We start from the raw sequence: 15,054 nt of genomic DNA, 5'->3' as shown, positions 1-15,054 counted from the left end.
TGAAATAAGTAGTCAGCTGTCTTTGTTTATCTGGCGTGAGATAAGCCATCTGGGCAGTTGTATTTACGCTTGCACCCAGGAATATTGTCTCTTGAGAGGGTACTAGCTTTGATTTCTTTTCGTTTACTGTGTACCCTAGACATGTTAGTAATCTTTTTACAAACGCCAGATGCTGTAGTAGAATGTCCTTGTCCTCTGCTTGAATACGGCAGTCGTCCAAGTAAGGATATATTTGTATTCCTCTTTGTCTGCAAAATGCAATTACTGGTGCCAGGCATTTTGTGAATACCCTGGGTGCAGTAGATAAGCCAAAGGGCAGTGCAGAGAATTGGTAATGCATTGAGCCAGCTATAAATCTGCGGTATCTTCTGCACGATTGTCTGATTGGGACATGCAGGTATGCCTCTTTTAGGTCTAAAGTCACAAGCCAAGCCTTCTTGCCTAGCATGGGCAGAAGCTGTTGCAGAGTCAACATTTTTAATTTTGGAATATCCAGGAATGTGTTTAGAATAGACAGGTCCAGAATTGGTCTCCAGGCTTTGTCCTTTCTGGGCACCAAGAACAGTCTTGAGTAAAATCCTAGTCCCTGCTCTTGCTGCGGTACTCGCTGAATGGCCCTCATGTCCATGAGGGATGAAACTTGTTTTTGTGCCTCTGCCTATTGATTGTGTGGCAGGTCTGGCATACCGTTTGCCCTTGGCAGGGTGTGAAAATGGAACCTGTAGCCTTGTGACACTATATTCAAGACCCATTTGTCCTGGGCGATCATGTGCCAATTTTGTGAGAAAAGTGCTAGTTTTCCCCCTAAAGGAGCTGCCAGAAGATAAGTGCTTGGTGCTGGCAGGGGAAAGTCATTGAGACTGTTTCCTGTATGGCTGTGATTTATCTTCTCCGCTTTTGGAGGTAGAAGCACCCCATTGTTTAGACCTGTATGAGCCTTGTGGTTGGGATTTGCTTCTGGGGCGTCTGTATCTGCCTCTTTGTGGCCTGTCTGACACTGGAAAGGATCAATTCTTTGTAGACCAGTTCCTGCTAAATCTGGGAGGCTGTACCTGTAAGAAATCCTTGACTGTTTGCATAGATTTAGCTTTGTCCTCCATTTTCTACAACACCTCTTCTGCTTTAGCGCCAAACAAGGTATCATGCTGTAATGGAGCATCTAATAATTTTGCTTTAACATGATCAGGCAGATTCTGTTCCTTTAACCAAGCATGCCTCCTAATGACAGAACCCATAACAGTGGCCCTGCAGGAGGCCTCCAGAGAATCAAAACCACATTGCAAAGTATGCTTTCCCACTTGTTCAGCTGCATGCAATAAATCCTGCATTTCTTTTTCTGCACATTTAGAATTTATCATCATTTTCTGTTTAAGTAGTGACATAAGATATTTAAGCATATGAAACTGACAGTTTAAAGCCCTTACAGCCAAGGTAGCAGAAGTGTAAATCTTTTTCCCCCATCTGTCCAGGGCCCTTGAATCCCTATCAGAGGGGATAGGGTTTTTTGCAGTGGAAGCCTTGACCCCTTTGGGACCCTGAGAGATAGTTTTTGGGTCAGCAGCAGGGTTTTTATAAAGAAATTTATGTGAATCTGGAACCCTGTAGTATCTGTCTGGCTTAACAGGAGCTGGTGGTAGAGAGTCAGGAGTTAGACCGGACTCTGAAAATACATCATCGACAATGTCTAAAACAGGAGGAATAGCAAGGGGCCTGTGTTGAGGTAGTAAAAGAAAATCTCTGAGCCTTTTCTTAGATTCTGAGTAATCTTGGCTCTCCCAGTGGAAGTGCTCCCTCATAGTATGCAGTGTCTCCCCAAAAGAATAATCCTCAGGAGGGGAGGCTGAAGGGATAGATTCTTCAGCATCAGAATCCTCATAGGGAGGAAGAGAATATTCCTGTTCAGAAGAGGAATCAAAGGAAATGGAAACCTGATCTGAAGATTCATATTCTGTCTCTTGCCTAGGCCTCTTATCAGGAGGGGATGGGAACCACTGATCAATGTAATTAGGACTTCGGCCATTTTAAGCATCTGTTTTTTAGGCAAGGAGGCCTGCCCAGGGGAATGTTGTACTTGTTTCTTTGTCTTTAGAGGTACTTTACTCTTTGCCTTTGAAGCTGAAGTCGTGTTCTCATATAACTGTGTAGGCCTGAAAACACCCTCAGAAGCCGATGCCTGCTCAGCAGCTCCGGACCCATCGGAGGGAATAATTTCCGAGGATCCAATACCTTGAGTTTCCAGCGGCCTAGTCGGCTCCACGTGGAAGTCGGAAGCGGCCTGTGGCTCTGAGGTAGCGGGCGTCAGGGGCTGCGAAAGCGCCTCACTGAGAACCGGCGACTGGCTTAGCTGAAGCCTCGTCGTCAGTTTTGGACCTCGGATGCCTGTCCTTTTCTTTGTCTTTGCGCTTTTTATAGATTCCGGTAGTCAGCTGTTCCAATGGCATTATATAATTAAATCTTCTGCCAAAATAATGAAATGCAAAATCGTACAGACGCTTAATAGTGCATTGGTTAAATCTAGCACAAAACCGACAACTAGCAACGTCGTGGTCAGGGCCTAGGCAAGGAATACAGTAAGATTGAAAATCCTTATGAGGTATTTGCTTCCCACAAGAAATACAATTATTAACTTTTTCTGACATCGGTCTGGAGCAAGAAAAAAGTTTCCCCAATGGGGTACTTAGCTTTAATGAAGACTTCGGATCTGAAATTCAAACTTGAAAATCTCAGGAGTCGGCCGACCGGCACTTGCAAACTGCTTTTGCTTCGGGCACCACGTGGCAAGAAAGACTGGAGAAAATGGCATCAGCTGCATCGTTTATACCTCTGGCACACTGACGTCAGGGAGGAGGCGACAGCAACCGACACCGGACCAGGACTTTGGAATTCAGGCCGACTGCGGGTAGCCTGCCAGCAGGATAACCCAATTGTAATGACTGCAACAGTGAAACACGATGAACATCTTTCATCAATTATGCTAATGAAAGATGAAATAAAGATTAAGTGGTTGCATCCTTTTTTTCTAGACTTATCCAAAGCATTTGATATAGCTTCACAACATCCCATATTATTTGAGCTCTAGGAAGTAGGTCTCAACAGAAGCAAAGTCAACCAGTTTGAAAACTACCTTAGTTACCAGGTACAGAATGGAGCCTGGGTAGATGAGATCTCAAATCCTGAGGAAACATCAGGTGCACCTGAAGGTCCGATATTAGGACCACTACTCTAACTAAAGAAATATAAAGTTATTAAAGTTATCTATTTAATTTGTTTACCAGGAACGTCCGACTGGGGACAAGGGCCATTTTCAGGGGAGAAAAGATCCATACATACATACATAGCTACTTACATACATTTAACAGTATAGAACAATAAGGATGCACACACATATATATATGTTATTAACACTGTACAAAGGAAAATAATAAATAATATAATAATAATAATAATAATAATAATAGTAAATAGTTAAACAGCTACAATTCACAAATTTAACTTAATTTAACTTAAGTGGTTCAGTTCAGGATGGATATTAACAGCATATCAAGTCGTGAGCACAGTGTTATATACACAGCTTCTTTTCCCAGCAAACATAACCCAATATGCAGACAGTTCAACATTAACATATGCAGCCTCTTTAAGCAACTACAGCATTCCTTTACAAAAACTGAAAAATATCTTCAGCAATCTAAACTACTCCTAAATCCCAAGAAAACCAAGATAATGGTATTTTAATCCCAGTCCCAGTAATCAAACTACTGCAATTTAAAATTAGTGATATTACTAGACTTGACCTAGTACAAAACACACAACTACTAAGTATAATAACTGACAGCAGATTAAGATTTGATCAGCATATCCAATATGCTATTCAAAAAAAACTACTACTACTATGAACTAGGACTTCTTTAAAAAGTCAAATCCTTTTTTAACAGAACATGCATGCAAGACCATAGCTCAAACATATCTACTCCCTAGTCTCCTGCATGTCTGGCTACAGTCCTCATTCTCTTGGCTGGCCAAACTGCACCAACTGTATAATAAGATTGTAAAGTTTGCACGTACCCATATTAACTGAGCACATCACTGACTTGCACTTCAGTCCCTTAACTAGCTGGAGCTACATAATCTATTAGCTTACACTCACAATAAGACTGCCTACGATATCCTCTACAGCCCAAACAGATGCTCTGCCACCAGCCAGTTATTAACCTGGTACTCACCTCACAGAGAGCTATCTACACCGAATCAAAATACTTGCTCAGAAAGCTAAACATAATAATGATGACAGCCTGTTCTCTGTACCAAGTTGCAAAACTGTGGAACTCTCTCCCAACAAAGAGAAATATCTTATATCATCTACTATTTAAAACTACCTTTAAAACATAGCTAACACAATGGTCCTTTACTTTTAACATCCTCATTACTAAGCCCCCTTCTTAGTCTAATTAGCTCTCATCAACATTTTAAAATCTCAGTGAACTCTTACCTATCAACAAAACAATCCTGCTTTTGAATCATCACCACCTGTTGTTTGTGTACAAAGATTTCAGTGTGACTTTATATATGGATGGTAAAATAATGCTGAACATTCTTTTAGATATGAGTGACTTTAGGATGCAATAAATACTGTATAGTGTTTACTTATCATAGTGATCAACTGTTAAACTCCATCTAGCTCAGTGTTATGTAGTATCTTCTATTAGCTCATGCTAATTGACTGTGAAAAACTATGTAACATGGAGCTTTTCCCCCTTGGCCACATTTGAAAAGGGGCATTTCCCAGTAATAAGAGCTAATTAATTAATTAATTATGAATCCATCGATCCATCCATATATGAGAATGGATGCAAAACAGCAGACACATGCATTCACCATATCAAAAGATATTCAGATTTAGTAATATGTGACATATAACATTTGGGTACAGCCATACTACAAGCCTCTCACGTGGTTCTTCTGGACATCTCATTTCTCATCTCTCCACAATCCAACAGGGGATGGGGTTGGCAAAATGTTTAAAGTGTTTACCTCATAGATACAAGGCTTTGATTCTCACCACTGAGGGGAAACTGGCTGTGTTTAAAATGGCCTGCGAGAGTAGCTAGAATAGTACTTGCATATAAAGGCATATGTGATTGAGCCCTGTGCCATGACTATGTGTTAGACACACTCCAAAGATGCTAATTTTTTCTCATCATTTCTGCATGAATAAAAATGCACTAAACTAGAGTGCTATACAATGCTAAACTTGGTGGATTGCACAGTGTATTCTGGACTGGATGTAAAGAGAAGAGTGCTGTCTTACAAACTATCTCATTGTAAGATAAGGAGTCACATAAATATAGTTTTGTCAGAATAAATCCTACATAAACACAGTATTCTCTTTGCATGGGCCTAGAAATGCAGCCGCATTAAAGCAGGCCTATATATTAATTTCATATTTCACACTTTATATGCAGTTTCATTAAGTGCAGTTTCAATAGAAATGAATGTTTCAGAGAATGACACAAAGGAGCGCAGTGAAATAACCTTCAGGCCAAAGCACTGATAAGGATGAGATGTGCTAACAGTGTGTTTGGAACATCTTGTTACGAAAAAGACTGTAGACAGGCACCTGCAATAATTTCTTATTTATAGGGTACAAGGCTAGGGAAACAAGGTTAAAGAGTTGTACAGAACTTGTAGGAAATTTACAAGAGTTTAGTACTGAGAGATACTTGCATGACTCAAGTCAGTTCATACACTCACAAAGCTGAATAAATTCAGTTCAAATGACCAGCAGTTCAGATATACAAGTCAGATCAGAAGTCCAAAAACAACAGAAGACAGTGCAGTTTGTCTTAATTCTGCCATTAAAGAGGAAATAAACAATTCTGAGTTGGGTTATGAAAGGACAGTATAATTCATTTTTCAGAGCTACTGAAGTCTGAGTATTCAGTTTGCAATTCTTACCTACTATATGGTTCAGATCAGCAGCACTAAAAGACAGTTTCAGCAATATACGACTTGTTTGGATTTTAGTGGATTATATCTACCACCACTGTATGCTGCTACTACATAATAAACCATCTTTATCGAACCTCTAATGAGTAAAGACTTTTACTCTGAAAGGTACAAGAAGATTTGACCCATAAAGGAGAAGCTAAGATATATGGCACTTGTTCAGTACAGCTTTAGGTAACAAATATAAAGGAATCTAGTTCAGTGTTTACACTCATACTTCTACATCTGTTTATCATCTACTTTGAGGGCCTCTCTGCAATTGAAGTTAACAGCTGGACAGGATTTTAAACGTATTCCAAATGCCCCAAACATGGAAAGAACATGAAATGTAACTTCTACTACAAGCCATGAACAACATTTTTTTTAATTATATTCTTTTTGATACCCGATCCCCCAGTGATCTACTGGCCCACTTGTACCTTCTGGTGTGCGAGTTGTTTCCAGCCTATTAGATCTCCTGTAAGGTAACAGCCAGTCTCAGAGCTGTAATCCTGACAGCCATTAGAGCATTTTTAAATATGCTGCCAAGCCTAACCCCCCCTTTGATGACATGGGATGAAGGACCACCTATGACCTTGATAAGGAGCAGGCCTGCTCCCCTGACATGCTTCAGCAACAGCTACCATCCTGGTTAAGGTGAACCCACCCACATCCCCCCAGGGGCTGTTATCATCAGAGCAGCCTGCGTCACTCCCTTGGTACATCAGGTCACCAAAGGGACAAACGCGACTGCAATCCTGCTTTTCCAGGGGTGCATTTAAGTAAGTAACATCTCTAGCATAACCCGCCCCAGCTCTTTTAGCTTCCTGAGCCAGTCAATCTCAGATCATCTGGGTCACAGTCTGGGTTCTATCCATATGTGTCAAGGAGCTGGGGATTGATGGACAGCTTTTTAACAGCGTAATGCAAAAATAGTGATCTGAACTGTGGTGGTACTCACTGAAGACCAAGTTACCAAGGATCAAAGTCAACAATAGATGCATTCATAAAGCTAACACTAAAAGAAGCAACTTGAACCTTCACTTGCAAGCCCTCTAACTAACATGGTCAAAGGTCAACCATCTTTTAGCGGGAAAAGATGCTGCAAAGCATTACCAACATGGACAGCTTCTGGGTAGTCATGGGAATACCCAAAAAAGACAGATAACTGTCCTGTCTGTCATAAACTCAGTGAGGGTAGAACCAGAATTAGTGGATCTCAAAGGAACAAAAACATGCCATTCCATCTCAAATTTGACTAGTAAGAGAATATCAATCCTTGTTAATGAAAAAGGCAGAGCCTTTATTTCTTTAAAACTACATTTGTTTGACAGTAGGAGATAAGATTATTGTGGCGGCCCTTTAAGTGTCAAATCTCTCTCATTCCTCTGTCCCCTAGCATCTCATGTCCTCCTGAATGTCACCATGGATTTTTTTATGATCATACCCACTTCAGAAGGTCGTTCAGTGGGTAGACAGGCTTTTCTATGACCTTGGCAGATGCACAGTTTAGTTAGTCCTTACAATCTGCTGTCTATTCCCCTTCCGTTTTATACTGATTTTCTTCAAACCGCTTTCACTTGTGCTGTCCTCACTTTCCTCGTCATCCTGCCAACCTCCTTTTAATGTACTGACTTCATCTTCCTCCTTCCCACTTTTTGCATGCCCTCTCTTTAGCCTTAATTGCTAGCTTCTCAAATCTGCATAGCCATAGTGACCTTCTTCCCTTTTTTCCTTCTTCTTCAACCCACTGCCCAGGTAAAGTACTGTCTCTGACCAGTACAATAGCTTGCCCACTTCATCCATTTACTTTCAGTCTTCATCTCATCTGTGAAATTTAAGTAGTGCAAAACCTACTCACAACCATCACATGTGTCTTTGGTTTTACTCCCTCCCTTCTCCAAATCTAAACAATCCAATCATTTTGGTAAAGATAATATCCATTATATTATTCTTTTTGATATAGTTCCACATTACCTGACTGAATTCCCCCTCACTCCAGAAGACCCACATAACCTCCATTCCCTCTCTGACTCAAAGCTAAAAATATCCTATTGGCAAATTCTGTGTTATGGAATGTACACAATGACCCATGGTCTCATCCATTTACTATTCCTGCATCCATAATGTGTTAGCAGTGTGTTCTTTATGGGTCTTTTCAATGTATGCTTTTTATGATGCAAGAAGATGCTCTTGCATGGTTCAGTCTCCATATTACTTGTACACAGAAAAGACAGAAGTAATTTCACTCTGCATGCTATGCGAAGGCATGATAGGGGGAACTATGGGTACTGGGTTGTGCAGAGGAAGCCAGTGGGATGCAGGCAGGTGTCATGGAGTCATTTAGTCAGGGCTGGCATAAACATGTGGGTGTATCATGTCAAGAGGTTGAATAGTCATGCACAAAGCTATTATAGGAAAATGATGGGGGTGCCTAACTCAAAGTATTTGTCCCTGGTTCCAAAATTCCACTGCAGCCTAGTCAAGAACCCTTACAGTCTTGTTGCTGTTGGTTGTGTCTGAATCTCATACGATGTGGACTTCAGTGCATGTCAGAACACATGCACTGCAAAGGCTGAAACTTGCCTCCAACAGATGTGAGGGTCTTGCCCTTCTGCACTTGTTTCTCATATTTGGCTTTTAATGCCTAACTAAAAACATAAAGTTCCAGCTTAAGTGGCATTAATAAATACAACCTTTATACCCTAAGCAAACTCATTTCAATGCTATGCCAGTTGCCTCTTACATCTACCAAATGTCCCCTTCCCCTCCCTATATCTCCTATTGTTGGACCCTATGTCTCAATTGCTCTAATGCAATATGTCCAAATCATACTGAGACTTTCTTTCCCTTCCACTAATGCATACATAGTCAGCTCCTCCTGTCTCATTTCTTTCACATCCCTGACACCACTTTAGTAACTTGGCTTGCATTCATTCATGCAGCTTTATTACCCAATAACTGTGTGACCCCCAGACCTGTAAACAGTACTTCAGATGCTGTCTTGGCAGTATTCTGTAAACTAGACTTCCCTCTATGTAATCTTCTTCCCCTTCCTAGGTGCTTGCAGCACTTTATTCTCTCTTTCTTCACTGCCCCTACACACTGCATCGTGTGATTCAGCCTAGTAGTGATAAACATGGAATCTGTCTGCCTCTTAAACGTTATCCCAACTAAGATCATATATCTGCATAATTTTCTGCACTCATAAATACACGATCATTTTTTTTTGCAGTTCAATGGCAGACACTACAGGTTTCTCCAATATACAACCCTGATACTAATCTAAACATCAGCATGCAATCTCCACTTATCCTTACACTGCAATTTATGATGCAACCTTTAAGAGTATCAGCACCAACAATTAAATAGGTGGCACTCAGATGCTTACAGACTAGTCTCCTGGCAGTTTTTATCTGGTAAATGACCTTTTGTTCTGACAATCAGTTTCCACTCCTTTCCACTACTCGGTACAGAACTCTCCCCATGAACTTTAATTCTCATTCTCTAAGTCTCACTAATCAATGTCTTATTTACTGAATACTGCTGATGATCACCAAGACCCACTCCTCCAGCAGCATCTACTGCATATTGTATTTGCCACAATGTAGATGAGGGTTTGCGTTATGTAATCAAAGAGTTAGCATTTAGGGGTGTGATGGGTGCAATGAACCTTGCCTCTTGGAAAAAACATATTTAGTTTACCTTTTAAAAACTCAGGTAGCATGGTTAGTTATTCATATGGGGTTGTTTGTGTATATGTGTGGTTGTCTCCTGATGGCGTGATATCCAAGGTATTTGATGTGTGTGTGGTCTTTTTATTAGTGACACTGGGAATGGTTGGTAATCACAAAACCACAGAGTGTACAAAGTAGTTAGTATTATACTGCATCAACTGTTTTCCCATCTTTGTATTTGTGTGATTTCGGGGGAGGCATTTAGGGGTGTTAGAAGTGTAGTGAGCCTGGCCTCTTACAAAAACATTTATTTGTATGCTTTATTTTTACCTTTTAAAAATCATTCTACTGCCTCAGTTAGGGGCTGCTTATGTGTGTGCATGGCTGCTTCCTGACAACTTGATCACTAGTGCTTCTGATGATCGTGGTCTTTCTTTAGGAAGATTTGTGTATTAGCTGCTAAATATATGTTCAATGACAAGCCATCCTGGAAACCTGCAACATTAGCACAACTCCATATTCTGACTTTCCACCAAACTTTCTGTGAGGGGGTGCCAACATCCTAGCTGAGGTCTAAATACAGAACACTAGTAATAATCCTCTTGTAAGCCTCACCAATGAGCAAGACACAGAGCTGAATGCAGAAGAAATGGCACCACCTGCCAGGTGAAGCAGTGCTGTATTTCATTGGTCAGGTAAACACTGATGAAGTCCATCAAAACAGCATGCGCAACTGTTAACTTGACCATACCCTAAAGGGACGTGAGACTAACGGGCATATTACTACTTGTGCTGCCTTCAGAGACTAACCTTACCCAACAGAACTACCATTTGTAAGGTTTTCTCTCACCACTGCCTTCAGCAACCATTACCTCCTTTAACATCCTGGAACGCAGCACATCTAGACCTCGTGTGCATTTCATTCACACTTTTTCAGGCTAATGCATGAGCCAAAAGGTATTACCCTGTGTAAGCCAATACAGCGTGAATTCAAAATGAATCAGACAAGAAAAACTGCAGATTTTAGACGTGAGAAAGAGCTAATTTTATAACACATACATTTAGGAATCTAGGGAAGCTCAGGACTGAATGCATTTGTATGGGTTATGTATCTGCTACGATAGGCTGTGGAGTAAACTATGTGAAATGACAAGGTCCTTATATGTACATGAATTGATTTTTGTTCATCTTTTAAAGGAGTGTAATTTCAAACTGCCAGCTACTTCCTGTTCCCAAAAGGAAAGCTGATATATGATAGATCCATGCATACAAGCAATAGACAGAAGTTTACGCAGTTATGATTTATGCCCTTCATGCTGCTGGTACGGTGCACAAAGGTGTACATATCTGTGCATGAAAGCATACATAGCAGCTTATAAAAAACTTAGTCATGCAGTACCTTGAAGTAAGACTGGAATGGTCTCATTTCAAGAAGCTCTTTCTCAATTCTTCCTTTCATGCCAGGATACATCACATTTCCCCCTGTGAGGAAGACATTCTGGGCCAACTCATTCTGTTGCTCCTTGGAATATCTGTGGGAGACAAGGGCATACCATATAGTTTACAGTGCCTCAAAGACCAGTTTACTCATACCAATCTGTTATAAAAACAACCATTGCAGATCTACCCATGTATTTATTTACTATAGTTTGTTAATCTTAGTCCAACTAGGCAAGACCCATTTATTTATCGAGCAGATGTGGGGAGAAGAACTCCAATCATATGTGCATGGACAGCAGCATGGAATGCGAGGTATAAGCAGTACAAACAGCAAATACCTATCAATTACACAACAGAAATAAACAACCTATCAGTAATTACACAACATAAATAAAAGACCTATAAATACTTACACAACAGAAATAAAATACTGATCAATAATTACACAACAGAAATAAAATACCTAGCAATAATTATACACCAGAAATAAAATACTTATAAATAATTACATAACAGAAATAAAATACCTATCAATAATTACATAACAGAAATAAAATGAACTGCAGTTTATGCATTATAAACCCTTCAATTAGTACATATGTTGTGAGGAAACACTCAAAAGTCTTGGATGCGTGGGTATTTAATAACAGTATCTCAGAGTCTAAACAGCTAATTTTTTCAGCTATTACTAAGCTACCTCTCTCTATCACATAAGAGTTTTATCTAGTCAGAATAGAGATAGCGTTGTTAAACAGCTTTATTAGAGACTGAAATAGTGGTGATTGGTAACAGGACCTTACTAAACATAAACCTGTCATTACTAAGTGGATACCCACACAGATACAAGTGTTAAAGTAAACGAAAACAAGAAAACTGCTCAACCCAAACAGAATTAAGAAATAGTAAACATTAGAAAAATTACTCATGGAAAATCTAATTAATTCAAATTAGATGAAAATTGCTTTATACCATCAGTGACAGCATAACATTTCCGAAGCGTTTATTCATTTCTACGTAAAGATATCAAAACGAAAACCGTGTCTATCATAGGCTGCTGTATAGCACAGCTACACAAAATTTGTTTTGTGCTAACTTCCTTAAGCATTATCAGATGCCTTATTTATCTTCACAGGTGGCTATGCCAACAGGAATCTCACAACAATATGTGTTGCAAAGCTTTATGCCCAAGATTCTACTTAGTAGCCATAGCGATTATATATGCTACACAATCTTGCTGTACTTTTTGGTAAAACTTTAGTTAACACAGTTAAGAGAAGGACCTTTTGTTCATTCCTGTTTCCCAAGCACACAACTCTAACAATAACACAACTCCACGTGGACTTTCATCTCTCCCCATCTTCGGCAGATAATCCTCACTTTATGCATTACTTAGCTTTTTTTCCCCTTGAATTAAGAGAATATTTCCTTTGTATCACCCAAATGCTTGGTTAACCATGCAGCTCCCCTAAATCTGATGTAATTAAACAGTGACTCTAAGGTGGCTTATAATGTTTCATCAATGGCATTAACAGCTGCTATTTTGCCTTCACCATCTCTTCCTATTCTCCACATTAATCTCTGGTATCTCTACCAACCCATGTTCTTTTTAATACTTTTGTGCCGAATACCTGATTCGCTACAGCTGGAAGTGTGCTCAACATAGTGCTAAGTAGCACGGTCTTCTAGGCACCAATGTAAATCTGAAATTTCATTTACTGCAGATGTAGTTCCATATAACTGATGTGATGTGAGTGGATGCAGACAGAGCAACTGGAAAGCTTGTAGCACAGGGAAAGATGATCGACTTAGAGTAATGGGTGAAAAGGAGATAAGGACTGTGTAGCTGCCTATGGTATAGTATGTAATAAGGTGGAAAGGACTGCTCAGATGGATGCAGAATGGATGTCACAGCTATATTTGGCTTGGTCAGCCATGTGTTGAATAAACTATGAACTGCTTGAAGGCAGTAGGGCATCTAGAAGTCAGAGGAAAACAGTTCTAGGATTTAGGACACAGGACAAAAAAGGAATGGTCATTGCACAAAAGTTTGACTTTGGTGTGTCTAAACATAATGGCTGTGACTGAAGGTTGAGCTTAGTTCTCCAGCTACGTTTATGTAACAGTCTACTTCAGTTTAAATAAAGGGTGATTAACAGCCTACCTATTCTTTAACCTGCAGACACGTTTCTGAGAACAGTGCAATGGTGTTCTTACAGGGAAGTCACAGTTATGAACCTACAGATTTGATTTGTGGTAGTTTACAAGGATGACTGTTTTTTCTTGTTTGGATGAGGCTATCGAGACTGGAATGTTGTACTTCAGATGCAGAAGTAGAATTTCTTTGTCTATGACTGAACTCCTTGGCTATTGAGACTGGAATGTTGTACTTCAGATGCAGAAGTAGAATTTCTTTGTCTATGACTGAACTCCTTTCACATGACAGGAGTCATGATATTTTCCAAGACCAAAAGAGAAGTTTGTTAATTTTGGAGTCTTTTTGCTGAATGTGATGCTGGATGGTAAGTGGCTGCTGCTAATGAATACTCAGACAGATGGCTGGTCTTCTCAGAATCCACATTCTGATGAACAATCCAAAACAAAGATCCATGAATGCAAAAGGGATTTACCAGCTGACCAAAGATGTTTCAAATTATGACAACACATGTGAGATAAAACTGCTGGGCTGACTGTAGATTCCAAGTGAGTTACAAATAAAAACACTCCATCACCTCTCTTTTCCACAACACCCTTAGTTTCATCTATTTCATACTACAGATTACAGGGTTTTAAGGCAGCTACTTCAGTTAACTGTACTAAACTGGAGAATTCATGTTGGCTGTAGCAAAAATGACGCAGTGTATCAATTAACTGTTTTTATTTCTTTAGCTAATAACCTGAACTCTCCTCTGTTCCATTGTTAAAACATTTTCTATCATAAAGTCTGGGTTTTATGGTTAACTTGATGACCAACAAAAAGAATGACACTCCTACAAAAATATAAATAATGGGCTAAATATATATGTGTGTGTGTGTGTGTGTGTGTGTGTGTGTGTGTGCGCGTGTGTGTGTGTGTGTGTGTGTGTGTACATGTACATGCATGTGTGTGTACTTATGAATCACTACTTCACTAACTAACTTCACTTAAATGGACTAACTTCTAGTGCCTTCTCCACCACTAAGTGTACAAAAAGCTTTACAACTGAACCTGCCAAGTCAAAGGGAAAAATATATAGGATCATAGGATGTTACTAGGCTAATGGCCCTGGGGCCCTTACAAGCCTAGCCAACAGTTTATCCCCCAAAAATAACACCAGTCAGCACCTGTTGCCCCTGTCAATAAGGGACAAAGGTGGAACCCCTGGGACAAATTTATGGCTTCCCATCCACTCATCAAGGTTGCACTTGAAGATGTTCAGTGAGGTACTCTTTTAACATGTATGGGAAAGTCTATTCCAGAGACGGGCCGGCCAGAAGGTTTTGTTGATGTTGCATATTAGATTTAGGCCTATCGAGCAGGTAATGTGCGAGGAGTTAGACTTACGGATATGGAGCATCTCTAGCAGGGCAGGGTCCAATACTGCCTTGTAGGCGAGACACAGATCACCTCTGAGAAATCTATATGATACTGAGTAGAGTGATAGTGATTTAAGCCTGTCTGCATAGGGCAGGTGTTGGAGGCCATTGATTCTCTTTATGAGGTATTTCTGAGGCTTTTCCAGTTGGTGCAGGTGTTTGGAGAGGTACATACCAAACGGGGTGTTATACTCAATTACAGGTCTAATAAAGGAGGAGTACAGAGAGGTAATAACCTCCTTTTTTCTGGATGCAATCCCTTTACTGATGATATGAACCAAGTAAAAGGCTTTTCTGCCCACCGCTGCCACATGATGTTCGAAAGTGAGATTGTTGTCAACCTGAGTACCCAGGTCTCTCACCACAGGTTGTGTGCTTAGAG

At 40.1% G+C, this 15,054-nt stretch overlaps 1 protein-coding gene across 1 annotated transcript in view; it reads right to left on the bottom strand.

The window, feature by feature from the left end:
- Positions 1 to 15,054, bottom strand: part of ACTR5 (actin related protein 5) — a 285,428-nt gene that overhangs the window by 115,045 nt on the left and 155,329 nt on the right. Inside the window, exon 8 of the mRNA XM_044090379.1 lies at positions 11,059 to 11,191. Coding sequence (XP_043946314.1) covers positions 11,059 to 11,191 — 133 coding nt within the window. The remainder of the gene's footprint in view (positions 1 to 11,058; positions 11,192 to 15,054) is intronic.

The sequence above is a fragment of the Protopterus annectens genome, chromosome 12.part0, assembly GCF_019279795.1.
Source record: "Protopterus annectens isolate FY-2018-M chromosome 12.part0, PAN1.0, whole genome shotgun sequence".
In the NCBI taxonomy this organism is placed as follows: domain Eukaryota; kingdom Metazoa; phylum Chordata; order Ceratodontiformes; family Protopteridae; genus Protopterus; species Protopterus annectens.
Note: the sequence above shows the minus strand (reverse complement) of the source record. Positions and strands in the feature narration are given on the sequence as shown.